The sequence below is a fragment of the Pholcus phalangioides genome, unplaced genomic scaffold (genome assembly GCF_987345545.1).
Source record: "Pholcus phalangioides strain wild (caught in Gottingen) unplaced genomic scaffold, Ppha-v1.0 ptg000015l_1, whole genome shotgun sequence".
Taxonomy (NCBI): Eukaryota; Metazoa; Arthropoda; class Arachnida; order Araneae; family Pholcidae; genus Pholcus; species Pholcus phalangioides.
In genome coordinates, this window is record NW_028301608.1 from 4,439,507 (window position 1) to 4,462,066 (window position 22,560).

The following is a 22,560-nucleotide window of genomic DNA, read 5'->3' on the forward strand; positions in this document are numbered from 1 at the left end:
GCGGGGGGGGGGGGGCTAATACAGTAGACCCCTTGTTAACGGACACCCCTCAGATGAGGCCACCCCTCTTTTACGGACGAATTACTTTGTCCTACCGGTGTCCGCAAAAGATACGTTTTATTGTAATAAAATTATGGGAAATTATTTTAATCTTTTTATTGTTTTTGTTTATTGTTTTCGCGGAAAAAAGAAAGAAATCACTTCAATTTGAACGATAAGATTCACCGATTGACCCTCCGCAATAACAATAACAGTAAAACGAGAAATGGCGCATCAAATATCGATGTCTTTTTTATGATCAAATCAAATGACAGGGTTTTTTTTTCTTCTTCTCATTTTCGACAGGAAAAAACATTTATAGACCCTTTTTTATGAATTATGTGTGTGTATATTTTTTCCTTCTCTCTCTTCATAAGGTATTTTCTTTTCTTTTCCTTTTTGGTTTGTCTCATGGCCGAAATTAGAGAGAGCGGGAGGATGAGCACGTGACACAACCTGATTTCTCCACCGATAATGTGAAAAGACGAAGCTTGCCAGATTGGTTTCATGTGCATGTGTTTTTTCCCCTTGGTATTTATTGTGAGAGAGATTCTGCCTTTTCTTCTTTTATATTCCAGCAATGAGTCTTTACACAAAGACTGTATCCTTCCAGACCCGAGCAGACCGTAAACAGACAATATAGTATAATTAGAAACAGACACTGCTCGTCCACACGCATTCGTCTTCCCTCACCAAGTCCACATGGCAGAGCAGGAGAACCCCTTTGCACTCGAGGTGCGAAATCTAATCTTGCTGAATACTTCGACCGGAGGGGACACGTTCGAGTCGTATTTGGTTCAATTGCCGAAGCGCGACCCATTGTCGTCAGTCATACCCATCACCGTGCTGTACATAGTCATATTTTTCACGGGGATGATCGGTAACGTCTGCACGTGCGTCGTTATCGTCCACAGGAAGTACATGCACACATCCACGAACTGTTACCTGTTCAGCCTGGCGGTGTCCGACCTGTTGCTGTTGATCATCGGCGTGCCCCAAGAGATCTACCAGCTGTGGATCCGGTACCCCTACGCGTTCGGAGAGGCTTTCTGCGTATTCCGGGGACTGGCTTCGGAGACGTCGACGAACGCGTCCATTCTGACCATCATGTGCTTCACGATCGAGAGATACCTGGCGGTGAGTCAGCCGCTTCGATCGCAGATGACTTCGAGCGTTTCCAGGGCCATCAAGGCTATAGTGCTGGTGTGGATCGCCGGCACGTTGTGCGCGGCTCCTCTGGCGTTCCAGTTTGGAGTGGTCAAGATGAATTACGACGGACTGATCCTCGAAGGATCGGACGAGTGCATCATCAAGAGAAGTCTGCCTCACGCGTTCGAGATCTCGACCTTCTTCTTCTTCGTGCTTCCGATATGCGCTATATCGGTGCTGTACGCCCTGATCAGCGTCAAACTGTTCAAAACTGACGGCACGCTGTCGAACGGCGAATCGAAGATATTCAGGACTAACGAGGAATCGAGCGTGATCTTTTTGAGTCGCAACTCGACTAGGAGCAACATCACGGGATACAAAGGAAATTCTTCCAGGACAACTGCCGTCAAAATCTTGTGTAAGTATTCGTTTTCTTCTTATGCGCCATCAATTGAAAATTATGTTTTTAACAGTTTTCACAGTACGAACCGGTGTTCTTCAACTTTTTTACAACCGTGGACTAGCGAAAGTAGTTTAACGATTTCGCGGACTGCACATGAATGAACGCCAGAACTCTGCCATCGGACTTATCCCATTGCCAAGATCTCTTCCAGCCCAGCTTCATGGCAGAAAAAATGCAGCTTCCCATGCCGGGAAACATAGTAGATTCCTATTTTGTGAGTGCGATCGAATCCATGACTGTTTGAGCAAATCTTTTCAGTGTTTGCGGATCTCCCTTTCCCCCCTTTTGAACAGAACAAGGCCATCAAGGTAATAACAAGGCCCAGGCTCTATCACCGATCTGCATTTTCAGCCATTGTTCCGGAGAGGGACGAGCATATCAGACTTTTATTCATTCAAATGAGGTAGTTTACATGCATAATAATCGCATATATGGAATCTCAATAATCAATTATGCCATAAAATCGTTAATAAAATTGAAAAAATATCTAATAAAATAATTAATAAATAAGAATTAAAAAAAACCAATATAAATTCCCTAATAGAACTGGAAATGCACTGTTTGCGGACCGGCAGAAAACGGAGAAATGATCTGCTGACACGCAAAAAATAAACAGGAGGAGAAAGAAATGCAGAAGTTGTAATAATTTGCAGACCGCAAAAAGCAAATGAGTGGGAGAAAAAAGGAATTTACTTTCATTGCAACGAGTGACAAACTTTCTACTATGAAATTACAATTTATTGAATTTTTATTATATGCAAATTAGAAAAAAAATACATTTGCATTTTACGGGAGAGTGGTGTTGGAATTGGCCTTCTGACGCTACGCGGAGTCGGCGGAGCTTTGATCTCTACTACGAGGGGTCCGTGTTTCATTTGCTTTCCTTACAGGAGGTTCGCGATATCAAAAAAGGTTGGGAAACACTGCTCTAAATCAGTGTTTATTAACCTTTGTTAGCCCACATGTCCCCCTTTGGGTTATGTTTTCTTCTCATGGTCCCCACTTGTCTTAACCAGGTCCCCGGGACGATCGAGAGAACCCCTTTTTACTAAATTGAATTTAGTTAAAAATGAATTTATAGGAACCAGAAATTTCATAAATAAGGTCGACCAAGTGAGGATCCGGGAGGGGGGGGGGAGAAATAGAAGCAATTACTCCCCTCTCTTCAAAGAATATACTACCGCATTATATGGGAAATTGGTCTCAGCCGGAAAGATCCAATGAATCTATATGGTAAATTGTCCCACCCTATATATTCCCCACGATTCGCGCCTTCAGTTTCTAGTTCTGGTTCTATGCAGAACCATCTCAACACGTTCATCCCCGGATGAATCCTTTCATCATTTCACGTTCATCCCGGGGATCAACATATCCTTAAAAAGTGATGTTCTGAAGCCTCATACATAGCTGGAAGTAACAACTTATTTGCATGCTTACTCTCGGAAATGATAATACCAGATCTCTCGTCATGTAGGCTTCCATTGGGCATGAGACCCCACGGATGGTCCCATGCGTTAAGCTCTATGGGCTCTGAAAGTAGTCACATTCCCCTCCCCCTCTTATATTTCGCTTAAAAGCTTCATTTCTCCATACCTAAATTTTTTTTTCGCTCTCTGTGGCCTCCTGAACCCCCTGCCATGGTTTCCCTCACACTTCATTTTCTCCCGTGGCTCCCCTTAAAATATCCTAGTACCACAGGGGAAACTATATGGACCCCGTTTTTTTGTTTTTTAACGATTTTGTTAACGATCCTTTTGTACAATTAGGCCTTTATGAGTAGATTCGACTTTTCTTCGAAAAAGTGGTAACAGTATATCATAAGAGGTTGTGTCGGGAGTTTAATTCATTATTTGTAAAATTTTTTTTAGAGAAAAATTGAATCAGGTTGAGTATAGATAGATTTGATAGATAAACTCGCTTTATCCGAATGCTTATTCTCAGTCCAATCTTCACACACGCAATGTATATGAGTAACACTTACCTAAATAGACACCGAATTTTTCCATTCATGTTCTTTTCCCATTTGCTTGTACAAAACATGTAAAAATTGTTTTTCTGGAATTGATTTGCACGTAAAGAAAGCTATTCTACCATAATTTTCTAATTCGGTGCATAATAAATCAATTTATTCTGGCAATTCAATTGTATTTAGCGTGAGTGGATAAACCTCTTTAATGGATATCTTGCTTTCGGAGCCCTAACGGTGACACTCAGAGGCGTACGCAGGGGAGGGAAGTGCTCAGGGAGCCTCCCCCCCTCAAGCAGAGCAAAAAATATTTCGGTGAAAAAATTGAAGTATCGAAAGAAAATGCTCTTTATGTGCTATGTTAACCAATTTCTTTTAATTTAAATGCGTTTTGAAGAGAATAACTCAATATTTCACAGGAAGAAAATTTTTATTTCCCCCCACTCTTTTGTGCCCCCTCCAAAGGCCAACCCTGCGTACGCTCCTGGTGTCACCTTACAGACTCCGAGACCGTCCATCCCTTTGGGAAACAGCGCAAATCATCCCATGCTTGGGACCAGTAATTTTGTCCGCTACCGGGAAGTGACCGTAAATTGGTAGTAAAATACATTGAAGCCCGACATAATTCCAAAAACGTTTCCGTTAACGGGAGTTATCCCCTAACGGGGGAGTCCGACGATGATGTCACTCTCCGGTATCCATACGAAGGTTTTTAACAACTGGCTGATGCGAAGATTTATTTAGGAAAGAGAAAATTCAACTGCTTTTTTGCGGTGAATCGAACCCACGTCCTTTCACTTTCCAGGTGAATGCACTAGACTGCAAAGGCAACGAATATCTCACTCTTTCGCTGGAGCTCGTGTGTGCTGAACAGTACAGTCTGAGACAAGCGCGTTATTGGGTGCAACTGGTTCTAAGCACCCAAGCTTTCGTTTGTCGAATTCAGTGCTCGCGCACGGCCCGGAGGAGGGAGATGGGGCGCAAATATAGAGGAGGCCTCTTGAAATGAGATCTGGTTAAAATTTTTCAGAGTTACTCATGCAAATTGGTAGTCATGCATTTCCAGCCACGTAGCTGTTCCAGCCACGTTTGCCGCTGTGGTGGTCGAGTGGTTATAGTGCCGGACTCGTGATGCGAGGATCCGGGTTCGAACCCCACAGTGGTGGTCGGCTGAAGTTGGTTTTCTGTGGTTCCCAACTTCAAGGCGCAAATGCGAGCCGATCTCCCCGTTAAAAAGTCTCGCCACAGAGAGCAACAGTCCTACAACGGTAAATCATTCAACCATAACACTTCACTCATAGTTAGTAAAACTGGGGGCAGATGACAGTACTACACATAACAAGCATTACACAGAAACAAACTTTACGTCAGGTTGAACTACACGTACACGCACATGCCCGCATGTACCGATTCGTTGGGGGGGGGGGGGTTCCGCGGGGGGGGGGTGCATGTGTGGTGTAGCAGTAGTAGGTAGGGGCTCGGGGATCCATGATGTTCTTAAGTCAGCCACCTCGTTGGGCAATTTGCCTGTTGTGGCGTTGTATTTGTATTTGTAAGTGTAGCAGAAAAATAACTTTGCCCGGGGGACCCATGATGCCCTTAACCTCTTACCGGCGGAATTAAGATTTGGATTTGATTTTCTTAATTGTTTCCTTCAATTTTCACTTCTGATCTTTCACTTTAGAGATACTACTCATGGAATTCGTGAATTTTTTTTTCTATCATTTTTTCTGGACTTGCGCATGCGCATTGAAACAACATGAAAATTAAAAACAAAAAAAAAATTAAATTTTATTCATCCTTGAAAAACGAGTTTTAAAAACTTTAAATGGGGGGAACGAGTAAAAATCCGATGTTGTGGGAACATTGACAGTTAAAAGGTTAAGACGGTCCTGGTAGAATGAGCTTTTTCTCGTACGTTTGAAGCTTTTTCTAGTACGTTCGAAGCTTGAAAGGCGAATATTTGCTCATAAGTCGAGGCATTCGTTACTCGAAGTGTCTTTGCATTATAATCTCATTCCCAAATGCGTCATGAGAGCATTAAAAGTTTGGGAATCCCTAGAACTATAGGCCTACGTTTTTTTTTTTGCAGACGGGAGGAAATCTAGTCTGCATTTTTTTATTTATTTTTTGATGCATCAAGACACGAGCTTACTGAGTAAGCTCGAGCTTATTGTAGTGCCGAACAACTAATCGGGACAATTTATTCAAGAATTCGTGAATAGTTTAAAAATTCATGAAAACTGAACGAATTTGCACATTCGCATGCGGTTTGTGAGAAAGTTGTTGTCACGAAGGGAGATTTTATCTGTTGCGGAAAAAAGTTCATATTTTGGTCGATAGAGCACGCTGCACGAACGCATATCACTGGGAAATATGCAAAAATAAGAGTCCTATAAAGTGCAGGGTGTACGTTTAACAGCTCATTTCTGAATTTTCTTGTTACTGGTGCCTACGTGAGCTTTTCATTGTGATGTTAACATTGGTGGGTAAAGTAATGTTGGTGAAGTCACGAGTCACCGGCTGAAGCTTTACGAACGTTTCGGATGCAGAAGATATCGAAGAAAGGTTCAGGTTCAGAATTATGTGACTTGCTTTTGTGTAGCGTCCTCTATCCACAAAAATTAGAACTAATTTTTTTTCTGTACCAAAAAAAGTCACCCTTTGTGAAAATAACTTTTTTTGGAAATCGCATCCAAAAATAATCGATTCCTTCAATTTTTTTACGAATTTCAAAACTACTTACGAATTCATGTGCCACACTGTAAATAATTTTTATTGGGCTAATTTTTTTATGGGGATAACGTTATAAAGACAAATCTTGTTTAATATTATTTTAGATTCCAAACGTCCTTACTGCTTGATAGAAATCCAAACGCGGAGATAACAATAAAGAAGATCGAGAGAAACTCGAGAAGTAATGAAGCAAAATCACAGCTCATTAAATTACCTATTCGGTATTCAAAAAACGAATCATAAATGTCTGGGAAGCTGTTTTTTTTTTAATATTCCAGATCCGTCTATTTTCGAAGCAATTTAACAATGTTCACACTTACACGCGACTACTTAACTTTTAATCATGATTCTACGATACTAAGGCAGACGCTCGTGGCTGAAAATAAACAGATTTCGAACATTTGAAACGTTTCCGTATTTAATTACTAGGTTAACGAAGCACCCCCCCCCCAATACATACTCTCCTGCCGGTGACGTGGCAACTGTAATAGAATCCAAATTATGTTCTCTATGCACATTTTTAATAGGATCGGCAGATGGAAATTTTTCCTCAAGATGGTAATTACATTTCCTTGTCGACAAGAAACTGTTACTGTTTTTTTTTCTCCTCCAAAATAAAAAAAAAAATCGCTCGATAATTAAAGCGCACGTTCCGAATTCTGTTCGTTGTGAAGATGCTTATCATAATCATCGCTTCTCCTGCATCTAACTATTGTTTTTATCATTATTGCGCATATTTCACTTCTTTTTTCTTCACATAAATATGTATAGAGTGCATTGTGTGTCTCGCGATAGCATCAGTTGAAATGGAGATCTTCCTTTTATTACTTGAGGGTGATTTGCATAATAGAGGCTACCGAGCAGAGAGAACGGAGGAAAATATTGCGAATATATATTGTGGCAAAGAGAACGAGAAGCCATTTATACTCAAGCCTACACATGATTTTTGATTTTCTTTAAATTAGATTTTTTTTGGTGTCTTTTCTCTTAAAATCACACAACAGTGCATTGCTGATATGTTTAGCAATTTTAGAAGTCCACGGGCCAGATATGGGGGTACTGATACCGCTCACAGGCCGGAAATTGGCACGTATGCTATGGTAAATGTGACGAATCGGTTATATTATGTATACTTTACCAATTGTCTGGGCAAGTTTGATAAATTTATCCCTCTTAACGGTGAATATTAATACCCACACAAGCATCGTTGGTAAATTTGATAAATACTGAAAACATTACAAGATTCATTGAGAGACTGGTTATTTGTGGAAATTGAGATTACAAGGAAGAAATTCATCATTGCCTCCACGGGGACGGCAGACATGAGTTTTCTTCCATATAACCAGTCTTTCGATGAATCTTGTATATAGTTTTAGCTTTTATAATTGCAATTTTAATTGGGGGTTTCTATAATTTTGAAGTATATGACATCCATATTTGTTATAGGCATCTTTTTCGTGGCCACCTCGTTGGTCATTTTGCCTGTCGTAACTTTGCATTTATATAACCCTACCGGCGTCACAGTGGTGGTCGGGTTAAGTTGGTTTTCTGTGGTTTCTAAATTCGATGCGCGGATGCGCGAGCCGATCTCCCCGTTAAACAAGTCTCGCCACAGAGGTGAAAATATTCAATCATTACACTTCACTCATAGTTAGAAAAATAAATGGCAGATGGTGACACTATAACAAGCATTACACAGCAATATACTTCACGTTAGGTTCACAACACGTACACGCACATTCCAACATGTACCAGTTCGTTAGCAGTTTCACAGAGGAATATGGACGAGGTGCATGTGTGGTGACATCCATATTTGTTATGGGTATTTTTTTCCTCAGTCAGCTCGTTGGGCATTTTGCCTGTTGTGGCATTGTATGTTCATTTTTACTTGATTATGCATAATAATCAAGTGTCGTTGGTAAATTTGGCAAATATTTGAAATTTATCGCTTTTATCTGTGATTATACTGACACTATAGTGTAATTGGCGAGTTTGATAAATATGAAAAGTGAAACTTCCAAGTCTAGTATATATGATGAAAATAGTCGGACCTCGATATACTTATAACAAATTTTACGATCGTACCCCGGATATAACGGTGCAATACATGTATGAATTGCCATTGTATGGTATATATGATACAGTACGATTTGTCATGTTGACCAATGACGCGACGCTTGGATATTTTGCATAAATAGCGGGTAAAAGTACTAATTTTTTTTTAGTATTTATCAAGTATACCGACGCTGCTTGAGCAAACTATGCATAATCGCCGGTAAAAGTGATGAATTTAAATTTATCAAATCTACCAAAATGCTCTGTGATTATGCAAAAAAAAAACCAGATTTATCACATTTACTGTAACATATATACAGGGTGAAAACTTAAGTCAGTTTCACCTCAAATAGCTACTCGTAAACCGTTGGCTCTATAGAAACATTTTATTCAATTAGAAAAAAATATAAATAACGTGCCCAGCTTAAATGTGTCGTTTATTTTGCCAAGGACAGTATATATGCACTGAGATACAAAATTTAATTTTTCTATACGTCCCCCTCCTTTTGTTTTGGTACGGAAAAAAATTCAAATTTTTGTCGATAGAGAGCGCTGCACGGAAGCAAATCATTGGTGATTGAATCCAAAACTTTCTTCAATCTCTTCTGTGTCCGCAACGTTCGTGAAGGCGATTCGTATTAGAGGTGAAATAACTTAACCGTGTCATTATCACGATGCCATTTTATGTTTGCACCAGTAGCAGGGAAGTTCAGAAATGAGCTGTTAATCGAATACCTTGTATTATATAGGACTTCCCCCCACGAAGTGAAACTCAATTTCAAGCCACCCCTTCCCCAGATGATCAAAAATACATTTCTTCAAGTTGGCTTTATAATTTGCATATCATAAAAACTTGAAGTTATACAGTAAAATCTCTCTTAACGGACACCCTTCTTTTACGGCCAGATAATAATTTCCAGTTGTATAATAAAAGTATGTATTTCAAACCCCTAATTAAAGGTCACCCCTCTTTTACGGACGAATTTTTTCGTCCTGTCTTGGTCCGCAAAAGTGACGTTTTACTGTATATTACAATTTCATAGCACTAATGCGCCACTCGTGTTAAATGAAAATGATCTCGCGCACCCTTACGAAGTACCCACGGTACTCAAGGTTCCGCGGACCACAGGTCGAAAAACATCGGCCTAAACAAAGTTGGTTATTTACACTCGCGTTATCCTAAAAAAAACAAACAACATCTCGAATTACAAGATGTTCTGAATAGTAAACTGATATCAACCTACTTTACCATACACCAACTCTGGCCATATCGCTATGTTGCAATTAACTGCCATTAACGTTGTTTGGTTGGGAATTAATGCACCATCTATCGGTTGATTAGTATCAACTTAGCACATTGGAAATGAATTACTTTTTAATGCAATAATGCCATATCTCGATTTTTATCGAAACTGAAAAGAAAAGGGTCCGAAGGTGTCGTCCTTAAAAAATTAGGAAAAAATTTAATTACATTAATTTCACCCAGAAACAGATAAAAACAAAAAATTAGCGGCCGAATGCAATTATTAAAGCCGCACAAAATTATTAAAAATGTTAACAATTGGCTACTTATCGCCTCTTGCGCTTTTCTTAGCGAGATATCTATAAAAAAAACTTCTTTTTTTCCACTTCCTTCTTCTTTCTTTTCTCCAGCTTCGAGAAAGGAGATATTTCTGTTTCCTCGTCTGTGCTTTACTTGGTGATGTGTTGTTTGAATGACGAAACTCCAACACTCTAGGGTTGCCGGGACTTTTAAATTCATTATTGCCCTCTATTGGCATTCAAAATATTAATATACAGTAGCCACTGCTAATAAGAATCGCGTTTGGTTCAGTCATTTTGATTCTTATAAACGGTTGATTCTTACATCCGGAGATTTTTTTCTGCTTGTCCTATTTAGTTACCCCCTGGAGTGCGCAAGAAGTGCGGGGCGGGGGGGGTGGGGGTGCTTAAGCCAAGATTATGATGTTTTTGAAGTAAAAAAAAACCTTATTAATTTGTTATTGAAATCAGTTTGAATATCCACAGTATATCGTTATCCTTAGACATCGGTTCCAATGTAGACTGTACACGGTAAATATAATTACACGGTAATCGTATTACTACTGTACTATTGTCTGAGCACATAACTCAATGTTTCCACAAAGTGAGTAGTAATGGTCCGGAAAAGGGAGGGTAGGAGTTATGGGTGTCTATTTTTTTCTTCTTCTTTTTTGCCATATACCTCTTTGCTGATAATTTTATATTTATTTATTTATTTACAATAACCCCAGAAGGCATGAAATGCACTTATACTGGAAGAAAAAAAAAAATAAATAATCAGTACGGGAAGCACTTCGCATACGGAGCCAGGTCGAAATCCCCAATAGTGGAAGCAAATCTTGCGTAGGAGGCAAGTTCTGTCATCAGGATCACAACTAGGTACTTTGTCAGCTGGCACAAGGACGCATTTTGCCGCCCCCGTATAATGTACAAGGAGCAGTAAAAGAGTGAATCGGCACCCTCCTCCCCTATATTCTAGCGTCCTGAGCACTAGAAGCTCTCCCCAGCGCGACCCAACCCTCATGGGTAAAAGGCTTATATCCCGGGAGGGACAGAGCCTGGGTCGTGTCTGGTCTGTCGGAGAACCCCCCCCTTCCCAGTTGTAACCCTGTCTGTCATTCGTAGAAGCTCACTCTACTACGAAGCTGTAATTCTTACTGTTGAGGGAAGGCAGCGCTGTTTTAACGCAAGTAACGGGGGGACCTTAAGAGGAGGGGGGGGGGGCTCTCACAAAAATCAGATCTGACGTTTGGTTTTCGTTTTGCCGACTTGATTCGTATAAGCGGTTGATTCTTATAACCAGCGATTCTTATAAGCGGTAGCTACTGTATTTAATGTTTTTTTTAACGATCTACAACAAAATTTCACAGGATTTTTAAAAATATTTTTATGGAGTAGAGATCAGAGGTAGTTGTTTCGAAACTTTTTGAAGATGTCACTTTGGGACCGACCCTTACCCTGTGAGTTAAACGTCCAGGGGTGATGATTTACAGGTGATCAGACCATCTTAGAATTTGATGAGTTGCCTTATACTCCATCCCCACCTTGCGACTGTGTTTTTTTGTTTTTGTTTTTTTTTCTGGGAGAAAATAGTAACAAGGAAAATATTTAATTCCAAACTATACAATCGATTATGCATGAAAATGTATGTTCACGTAAATCCCGGCTATGCATTAACTGGAGAAACTTCATTAACTGCCTCGTTTATTGTTCGGCGAATCATCATTATCTTCAGTAACAGAAATATACTCAATACAGAAAATAATAAAACTATAATTTTTTTGTTTATAGTCGTTTCAAAATGAATTCTAGTCAAGCATTGGTTTTATTTTCGTCGCTAGAGCAGACAAGAGACGAGGAAAAATCGCTAACGTAAATACGCACTGGATGAACACGAAGTAAAAATGCCTTATCCAGACAAAAAAACTTGTGTATAATATCACTGAAAGGATTGAGAGATGGGTCCGTGATCAGTTTTGTTAATGGAAACTTAATGTAATATACGAACGGGGAAGCGAAAGGAAATTTATGAATTATAGATGGCATTATCTCCTTTGAATACATCAGAGGATCACTATATGTTAATGAAATAAACCCATCAAGGAAATAGGCTCCAAGGAAAAATGATACCGTCCACATTTAGCTTTTCATTCACCGTATTTTAACGCGTACACGTGTAAGGAACCTGCTGTTTGTTTTTATGGGTTCAAAATTTAGAAAAAAAGTTGAACAGATATACAGGCTGAATCCGACCTATTCTGCCAAGCGGAACGGGGGTGATAGACTAGCCCAAGTGGATCATGAAACACAACCACCAACCCTGTCCTATCTGCAACCGTTTTCGAGTTACGGTGGATTATGGAAAAAAAATGCGTCTAGTCTGGAGAACAGAATTTGTGAAGTCTCTGAGAGACCTATACGCAAACTTATAGCACATATTTGGAAAGAGCAGAAAAAAAAAGCGTTAAGGTGACACCAATTTCATCGAGATATATGGTTTTAATGGTGAGCTACAAGTGCTGAAAGATTGGCGAAGAGTTCAAAATCTAATTGTCGCAAAAATTTTAATTGCCAATTCTGCAAACACTCTTCTAGCTACAATCGGTCAAATTTGCCAAAAACTTGTCCGTTCCACCAGCATTCGAAAGCGCCTAGAATAAACCAAATCCAAATTGGTCATCTATTCAGGAGAAAATTAGTCTTTTGTTTGAAATATACATCACTGAAATCAGCGTTCGTCAAAGTAGATATTCGACGAAAATTCAGAATTGGAGGATACATATTTTGGCGACAATTTGATTTTGCACAAAATGTCCTATAAGGTGGCACTACCTCTATCTACAGGATATCCGTATTTAATGGCGAGCTATATAAGCGCTGAGAGATCAGTGAAGTGAAAAATTGAATTGTCATCAAAAAACCTATTAAAATTACTTCGACGAACGTTGATTTCAGTGATGTATTGCAAACAAAAGACTAAATTTATCATGAACCAGAAAACCGATATGGTTCATTGTAAGCTCTTTCGGAAGCTGGTGGAATGGACAAGTTTTTTGTTGAGCAATCGTAGCTAGAAGGGTGTTTGCAAAATTAGCAATTAAAAATTTTGGAGACAATTTGATTTTGAACTTCGCCAATCTTTCAGCGCCTGTAGTTCGCCATTAAATCCAGGTATTTCAATGAAATCGGTGTGACCTTATAGGATTTTTTTTTGCGTTCTCGAAATATGTGTTTAGTTTGCGTGTAGGTCTTTCAGGAACTTCATATATAAGTCAGGGTTTATTTCATACTTTACGCATTTTTTTTTCCATAATCGATTATCCACCGTAACTCGAAAACGGTTCAAAATAGGACAGGGTTGGTAGGTACGATCCTCTTGGGCTCGTCTATCACCCCCCCCCCCTTCGTTTGGCACAATAGGTCGGATTCATCCTGTATATGTTACGGTAAATGTGATGAGAATCGGTTATCATACATAATAACCGGGTATTATGCATACTTACCAATCGTCTTGGTAAGTTTGATAAATTTATCACTTTTGACCGGCGAATACGCACAATATTCAAGCGTCATTGGCAAATTTGATGAATACTAAAATAATTATCACTTTTACCGGAGGTTATGCGTAATAACCAGGTGTCGTTGGTCAATTTCGTAAATACTTGCAATTTATCGTCTTTATCTGTGATTATGCATAATACCCAAGGCTAATCATTGAACTTGATAAATATGAAAAAAATTACAAATGAGTCTAGTATGTGTGATAAATATACTCGGACTCCGATGTAATAACAATTTTACGATCGTACCTCAATATAATGATACAATGCATGTGTGTATGAATTATCCTGTATATATATCATATGGTACGAGTTATCATGTTTACCAACGATGCGACTCTTGGGTATTATGCATAATCACCAGTAAAAGTGATAAATTTAGGGAAATTCATCGAACTTATCAAAATGCTCGGCGATTATGCGTAATAACCGGTTATTATGTGTAATAACGGCATTGATCAATCTAACCGTACCGTATATGTAGTGGATATTATTATGTAAAGGGGTGGGGGGATCCGTGTTTTGAAGTTAATTTGGTAATGCGCTTGCATTTTTATGTTACACAAGTACCGTGCCTGCTCTCTGTGGAAAGATTTCTTCCAATGGGAGGACGGGCTCACTCTTATTCGGGCCTCGAAGTTGAAAAACCGTAGAAAGCCATATTCAGTCGACAACCATTGTGCTGCCATATTTTATCGACATTGACAATTCCCTTTGAAAATGTTGCCAATTGTCAGCGAAATCGCTATTATTTTCCCATAAACAGCACTTGGCGGTACATAAAGAGCGACAGCAAGTGTGCGGTGAACTAAAATGCATTCAGGAACCAAATTTTTGAACATTTTACACATGGGTGATGAATATTTACATTTATGCATAGTCGCATGCATTATAACTTCCAAATTATTCAAATTATCTTCGTCCCCAATTTTAAAAAGAATTATAATTAAAAATTATTACATATATATTGAATAATAAGGGAGTATGTCGTATAAATAAAAATATAAGCTTCGCTGAAAAAACAGAAAAACGGGACACATTTTGATAATACATGTTGGGAAAGGCAAAGCTACAAGGAAATACCGGAATGTCCCGTTTTACGTGTCATGTATTTTTAAGCATCCATCTTGGTAACAATAAAATAACAGACGAACATTCCGTTTCCAAACCCTGATTTCGAACATTTGCTGTAACTTTAAGAAATTTCTTGGAAGGTCCTGAGCCGCGCTTAGGGGGCTGTGCGACAAGTGGGGTCACACCGGGCCCTGCACTTACGGTGATAGAATATGGTGATATATTACGGTGATGCATATTTTTCTCAATTAAAAATATGCACGTGTGTGTGTATCAAATAAATTGTCAATTTTAGGATTTTTCGATCATTAACCTTTTATCGGCCAATTTGGGAGAACATCGGTTTTATTAATTGCAAAAAAAATTTTTCTTACATGAAAGCACTTGATCCTTTTTCCCCGAATGCACGAGATTCCAAAAACTTATTACACAAAACAAAACATTTCATTCATGTTTCAGCACTTATTCCATAAATTAAAAATTTTTAAATCAGCTATTTTTAAGGAAGAATAAAATTCAATTTTTTTTTTGTTTTGATTTTAATGTTGTTTCTATGGACATGGGAAAGTCCAGAAAACATACAAGAAATTATTTTTTTTTCATTAATTTCATGGTCGATGTTTCTAAATTAAATGATCAGGACAGGAAATAATAGAAAAAAAATTATAAAATCAACTCAAATCTTAAATTTAAATTTTCTTCAATTCTGGAATTATTTATTTCATTGGTTCTGAATTTTGATAATGCTAAATCATCTTGATCATGGCTCACGAGCTGAATCAATAAAATTTAATGTGATTTAAAATTTGAATTCTGAATTTTCATCAATTCCGGGATTTCTCTCTCATTAATTCTGAATTTCCAACCCTCTCAATTCTGGATTTTTTTCTCTCATTAATTCTGGATTTTTTTCTCTCATTAATTCTGGGTTTTTCTCTCTCTCATTAATTCTGGATTTTTTTCTCTCATTAATTCTGAAATTTCTTCAGTGATTTTCTTGAAATAAATCAGTAAAATTTTTTTTCTTAGCAATTCTGAATTTTCATCAATTCTGGAATTTTCTCTCTTATTCTAATTCTGAATTTTCAGTAATTCTGGGATTTCTCTCTCATTAATTCTGTGATTTTTTCTCTCATTAATTCTGAATTTTTTCAGTGATTTTCTTGAAATGAAACAGTAATTTTTTTTTTCTGTTAACAATTCTGAATTTTTGTCAACTCTGGAATGTTCTCTCTCAATTTAATTCTGAATTTTCAGAAATTCTGGGATTTTTTCTCGCTAATTAATTCTGAATTTCCTTCGGTAATTTTCCTCAGAATTTTCTTGAGCTAAATCAATAAAATTTGATGTTATTTTGAAATTTGAAAATTTTGAAAATTGAAAATTTTGAAATTTAAAAATTTTGAAATTTGAAAATTCTGAATTTTCAGAAATTCTAGAATATTTCTCTCTCTCATTAATTCTGAATTTTCATTGACGAGTAGATATTTTTCAGCATTACAGTATATTCTGTGATAATACATGAATCTTGGATGGCGATTCTCCAACCCCACAAAATATATAAAATCGGGGCTAAAGAGCCCGAAATTACTTTCGAACCGGGCCCCTCGCGGTTTCATAAGGGCGGTCCGGCCGATGTCGTTGCGTTTCCATTTAAAGCTCATTGTTCTCTACGGGGGAATCAGCTGGGATAATCAATTATTAACGTCGCAGTTAAAAGTATAACTGAGTTTCACTGTAAACGTAATTAGTGGATGGAAAAGTCCTGTATTTAATGTGAGAAATATTTCTATTTAAAATCTTACTTTGCTTTCTACATCTTCATGCAAATTTATCTCATATCTGCTCATTTATATCGAAAATGCAGTGTAATTCCATAAATTCCCCTTTGCCGCATTCTCTGTCTCACGGGTTGATGCTACGTAGATTCATAATTCCAGCTAGAAAAAGTATCCAAATAACGTGCGGACATTCCGGCCCGCATCCGGAAAGTGAAAAGTGTTCCGGTAAAAAAGAATCAATACACATTACACGATTAATGCCTAGGCCGACCATATTTCGTTTATGGAAATACGGGAAATAGGAACCCGATACAGGATATCGTCTATTGCCCAAAAGTTATCAAATTCAAGTAAAGTTGCCAATAACAGCAGAAACAATTACCGAGAACAATTAAAATTGTCAATTACAGCCAAAAAATGGTAGAAGGCTCGTACAGTTGTCAATTACAACAAAAGAATACTTTCAAAGGCTAGTATAGTTGTCAAATGCCGCTAAAATTGATAAAAGAAATCGGTAATGGCGAGAAATAGAAGGCTCCTGCTAGTAAATATGTATATGTGATAACTATGTAAGATGAATTTACATATTTTTAGGAACTTTACACATATACAAGTTTCTTGCCCGCGAGTGGCAGAAATACCGTATATCTGGCCCGCGAACTGAAAAGGTTGTGCAATGTGTATCCTTGCTCTAGGACCAACGGTGCGCTTGTAAAATGCGGCACCTGCAACGATAAAATCTTCAATAATTACACTTCACTCCTGGTTGGAAAAGTCGATGTCAGATCGTAGCACTACATATAACAAGCATTACTTAGAAACAAAAAACATTACATTAGGTTCGCATGGACGAGGTGCATGCCTGGTTTGGTGGTAGTAAAATGCGGCAAGGACAATTATGTAATCACCCTGTATATATCATGTAATATATAATCAGTGAAGGTCTTAATGAATGAAAATTTATTTTCTCCTCCACTGAGCTTGACACAAGGACAAGATCATTATGGCGAATATTAGCTTTGTTTCTAAACTACTTGCAACATTTCTAAGAACAGTTCACACGTGTTACAAGATGTACTTGCAACGAAGAACCACAGAATCAAGATCGAAGAGATCTGGACGTTTCTCTCCGTCTCTCTCTCGGAGGTTATCTTTTGAATTTTGAAATTTGTTCACAGCAGGAGGAAATGAATTTACGTAAAAAGGATGTGTATTTCGTGGATTTAATATAACTGGAGTGTAATGACTCCCAAGTTTGACTGCTATAAATAGTTTGCCGTTTCCATCGAAATTTCTTTTTTTGTGTGTAGCAAATTTTCTCAATTTTTTGCTTATACAGTAAAACCTCCCAACAACGGCCACTAACGGGATCGTGAAAACGTGGCCGCTATTGGGGGAATAGCCGTTTTTATTCTCAAGAAAAAAAAATTAACTAAAATTTTTGCTATCTATGTAACATGTAAAATAATAATTGTTCAGTAAAACATTATAATATTTATACGATTGATTAGAGTAATGATTATATTGATGATATTATAATAATATTGTATGCATAATGCTATTTTGAATCCTAAAATTCAGGCTTGCAATGCTGAGATGGAACACAGCAGAAACGACTGCGAAAAAAAAAATTGATATGGACCGAGACAGTGTCGTACCAGCAACTCCAACTAGTTCAGTGTTTTCTAAAGTGGGCAATATCGCCCCCCCCCTTGTGGGTGATGGAACGGTCCGGGGGGGGGCGATAGAAGCTACGAGTGTAACAATCCTATGGGTTCGTTTGAATTAGGGGGGTGATGAGAAAAAAATATTTCTGAAGAAGGGGGTGATGGAGCAAAAAGTTTGGGAAACTATGGTCTAGTTGATTGTGGGTGGGAACAAAGAACTTATAATGCGCGGGCCAAATGTGTCCCTCGGAGTCATCTGATGTGGATTGTGATCTAACTGCCTTCAATAAACCCGTCTAGCATTCGTACCCAGAAAAAAAAAGCATACATAATATTCCCCCCGATGATGCGTGATGAACCTAAGTATGAAGGCATAAGTTTTATTTGAACCCATACGGGTAATATACTAATATCAATTACAACGGATGAATAATTTTATCAAGTCTTTCAACGGACCACCTAGGCCATCGTCACAGACCATAGGTTGAGAAACGCCGGTCTATTGACCAAAGAGCCAGTGACTTGGGACAATACGAGTATGCCCTTTCGTTAATGTCATATCGATGAACTTACAAGGTTAGGCGTAAAACTTGCGAAAACGAAAGATCAGACACCTTCAAACAATACGAAGGTGAAACTTCATTGAACTGAGTTTTCCTCAATCGTATAATATGCTTAATAACATTGTAATATTGGTAGAGAAAAGAAGGAAAAATATAAAGAAGGGAGAATCTCCGCGCGAACAACTGTTTTTACGATTCGCAAAAGTCATTTCCTCAATACGTTTTACAATTGTTAGTTTGTTAGGGTAATTTTTAAACGTTGATTGATATCACATGTACTTTGGTACTGAATCCATGAAACCGATGCCATTAGGCAATAACGCGGCTCCAATCATACGAAACCGAGGATAAAAAAATGCCGTATGATTTGGAATAATTGCCTTATAATGAGAAGAGAAAATGTCTGATAGTACGTGTAATAATAATTTCAACATTGTATGTCGCATCAAAATATCTAAATATACAGTCGAGTCACATTATCGTGACCACCTGCCATTAGTGACATATACTGCGTGTGTAGCGCCGATCGACACACTGTAGTTGAGCAATTTCACTGTGCAAATGAATCGGGGAGCAGCACATTTGTTTATTACAGCGTCTTAACCTTTCCGAACCGCGAGGACTATGACCAATTGTGTCCCGTATTACGGGGCATTCCAGTAATTTTGGTTTTCCGCAGAGGAATATGGACGAGGTGGAATGCGGTGTGTGTGGTTTGGTTTAGTAGTAATTTTGGTTGTTCCAATTTTTTTTGTTTACATTTGTCCCGTTTTTTCAACGATGATTTGATTGGAATTTACAATATTTACTAAAGTCGTGAATACATAGCATAATACAGTATATAAATTATCTTATGGTAATTATGGCAAAAAAATATGGATATTCATTTCGCATATTTGTCAGTTTCTAAGTTTTTTCCGCAGTTTTTCAGCAATTTGGATGAAATTTAGTGGTTATGCCTACTTCCGCCAACATTTCCGATGACGATTGGTTATGTCCCGTTTTTTATCTATTTAAAATTACACTTTACCGTGTGAAATACGGTCATCTGAACATTCGAACATTCTTTTCGTGAAATACATTATGTTTAATGTGGTTCGTAGCAGCCCTTTATTTTCCCATCATTCAGCGACTTTAGAAATAGTTAGAAAATTGCATTTAAAGGAATAAGTTGCATTTTTTGGAAAAATTTAGCGATATCCCGTCTCGTATTTACGATCGAAATTTTCGTCGACGTATGAAGGTATGTTTTTAATTGAACCCATGTGAATATTACTAATATCAATTACAACGGGAGAATAATTTTTCACTCAATGAGAATCAAATTATCGGGTCTACCTGCGGACCCCTCATGCCGTCGTCGAGGACCACCTCTGGTCCGCTGATCATAGGATGAGAAACACTGGTCTCCATGGTAAAGAAGTTGCTTCGTTTTGAATGATTTCAATTTCTAAGGTGTTATCGAAATTGGACCTCTTCTGAGATAGGCAAAGGGTTGCCTTCTTGGAGGAGTCACAATCTATTCTACCTGAAATAGATGACTGCTGTCGTATCACTAGTATACGACGTAAAATAATATTCTGGTGCTTCGCAAGTTAAACTAGAAACTCACTTCATTTGCAAGTCTGTGGTTCTGCAGCCATGCAAATTTAGGCTTTTTGCTAAACTATTTTATTTCCAGAATGCCCCCCCCCCCCCCCCGCCACAAATCTGAATAACATACGGAGTATGTGATTAGTCTTGTGGAGGAAGAACTTGATCCTTGGCTTCGCCAGGACCTTTCAAGTGAATGTTGGCCCGCGGTTTCTTCTCTGGCGACGGTAAAACCGAGCGCGCGAATTAGACAGAAATCGTATTTCGATCTATCTATTCAATGTACAAGTAATTCAGAGTTCCTGAATTGAATATGCTTTTCCGACCTGATGTCAAGGTCTGACGAACTAGTCACATTAGCTAATCTCCAATCAGGAGGGTTGATGTCATCATGACTAATGAGATGCAGATGCACCCTGAGCAATTTCATATTTGTCAAGAGTGCTTTTATATTCACCGAGAGTAATCGAAAATTTGTCAAGAGTAATTTCAGAAATTTTAAAAGAAATAATTCATGAAAAAAATTAAGAAATTTTGAAAGAAATGATATCATATTTGATGAAAATTTAAAATTAATAAAAAAATAATTTCAGAATATTCGGGGACAAATTTCGGATTTAATAAAAGAAATGATTGGTTAAAAAGAGTTAATTAATTAATTAATAAAGGAAGAGTCGTTTAAAAATGAATAAAAGTTCAAATTTAATGAAATAAATAAATTCAGAACAAATAAAAGTGTTAAAAAAATTTGTAGAACCCTGTTTAATAACCAGGAACACCACGGTATGACTTAGTGGTCCGCGGGCTTCATGGAAAGTTTTATTTGGCCCACAGTGAGTCTGAAATGCTGAAGACCCCGGCTCAGAACGCCCCCTTGCTTTTATCATAGAAAATTTCAACACTAGAATTCTGTTGAGAAATCGCGATTATATGGTATTGTTCTTCCTCGAAAAGTATATGTATAGTAGCCTACTCGAATACAATGCATGTCTTCTATCAGGTTCTGACATTTATAACTCTCTCGTCTCGATCGCTCGCAATTTAGCAATTTAGCGATGCTTATCTTATTACGATTTCTCTCAAAACTGAGCAATTTTTCTCATCTCGTTATCACTCAGGCCAGAACGAGGTGTCGTTATTTTTCAGGAAATAATTTCTTTGATGTTCGACTCCTTACGTCAAATGGTGGTCATTTTCTTCGTGGAATTTTCAGCACTTATTCTACTTCCAGCAAAACATATAATGAATGGATATATTACAGTGTCTTTTTGTTTTTCCAACATCGAAAGTAACAATATCATTCATCGACAGATGGGAAAAACCCACAATCGTTAAACATCGGGAAATGTGCTGCCGAATTGTCATATTATCTTAATGTTTATGGACATGTTTTATGCATGTGACCTTTGGTTTTTGTTGAGGATACATCTAATAGGGTTTGTTTTGCATTTCTTTTTGTTCTTTGCAGTCGCTGTGGTCGTGGCTTTCTTCGTCTGCTGGGCCCCGTTCCACGCCCAGAGGTTGATGGCACTTCACCTCGGGCAAGATTCGACGGAGAGCGAAGTAACGGCCTACAACGTCTTGACGCACGTCTCCGGCGTGACGTACTTCGTGAGTGCCACCATCAATCCTATGCTATACAGCATTATGTCTGTCAAGTTCAGGAAAGCCTTCAGAGAAACCTTGCCGTCTTGGGTGACGTTTTGCCTTACGAAAATGCCGTTTTCTCGCATCCTGTGTTGTTGCTGCGGTTGCCGACAGCAAGAGAGGAGATTCGCCCGAAGAACAATGGACGACACCAGAGTGAACCTGCGAGGAACATGAGGAAAATTAACGAAGAAACATTTAATGTTCTCTTGTGATGTCTTCCGCGAAACATTTTCATTCATTGGTTGCATTTATACTGTTGTTACGATAAACAAAATATGCATGAAAATAAAAATATTATCATTCCTCAATTTATATTGTCACGCTGTGTGTGTACATCTCAACAAACGCAACACTTCGTTAGAAATTTATTCTACCGATAACACAGGTCTGTGATGAAAAAGCTTTCTTAAAAATAATTAATGTTTTTTATAGTTTTTTGGATGCAAATTACTGGAAAAATAATTAGGAAATTCCCTCACGTCTAGTTTTTGAGATAAAATGAAAATTAGATTCCAATAGTAATGCATAGGCAGCATACAAACCACATTGAAACTGTGCGTTCGTTACAAACAAATATAGTAAATCATTTCCAAAGATATTCCAGTAAATTTTAGCTGATTTTCGGACGCCCATTCCCCGAATCTGGCGTTGGTTTTGTCATATTGGCAGAACTTTTTTTGAGATGAAGTGAAAATCAAATTTCAATGGTAACACATAAGCGG

General features: G+C 38.0%; 1 protein-coding gene across 1 annotated transcript; it reads left to right on the top strand.

The window, feature by feature from the left end:
* Positions 1-576: 576 nt before the first annotated feature.
* Positions 577-22,142, top strand: LOC149075286 (pyrokinin-1 receptor-like). The gene is made up of 2 exons (XM_089245383.1): positions 577-1,606; positions 21,657-22,142. Exons 1-2 carry the CDS (start codon positions 742-744, stop codon positions 22,010-22,012), a joined length of 1,221 nt encoding a protein of 406 aa, XP_089101509.1. The 5' UTR covers positions 577-741; the 3' UTR covers positions 22,013-22,142.
* The last annotated feature ends 418 nt before the right edge of the window (positions 22,143-22,560 follow it).

Excerpts from the sequence above, each read along its gene's own strand:
- LOC149075286 (XM_089245383.1), top strand. The coding sequence starts at position 742 with ATGGCAGAGCAGGAGAACCCCTTTGCACTCGAGGTGCGAAATCTAATC. Across the intron at positions 1,607-21,656 it reads AACTGCCGTCAAAATCTTGT|TCGCTGTGGTCGTGGCTTTC; the intron begins GTAAGTATTCGT and ends TGTTCTTTGCAG.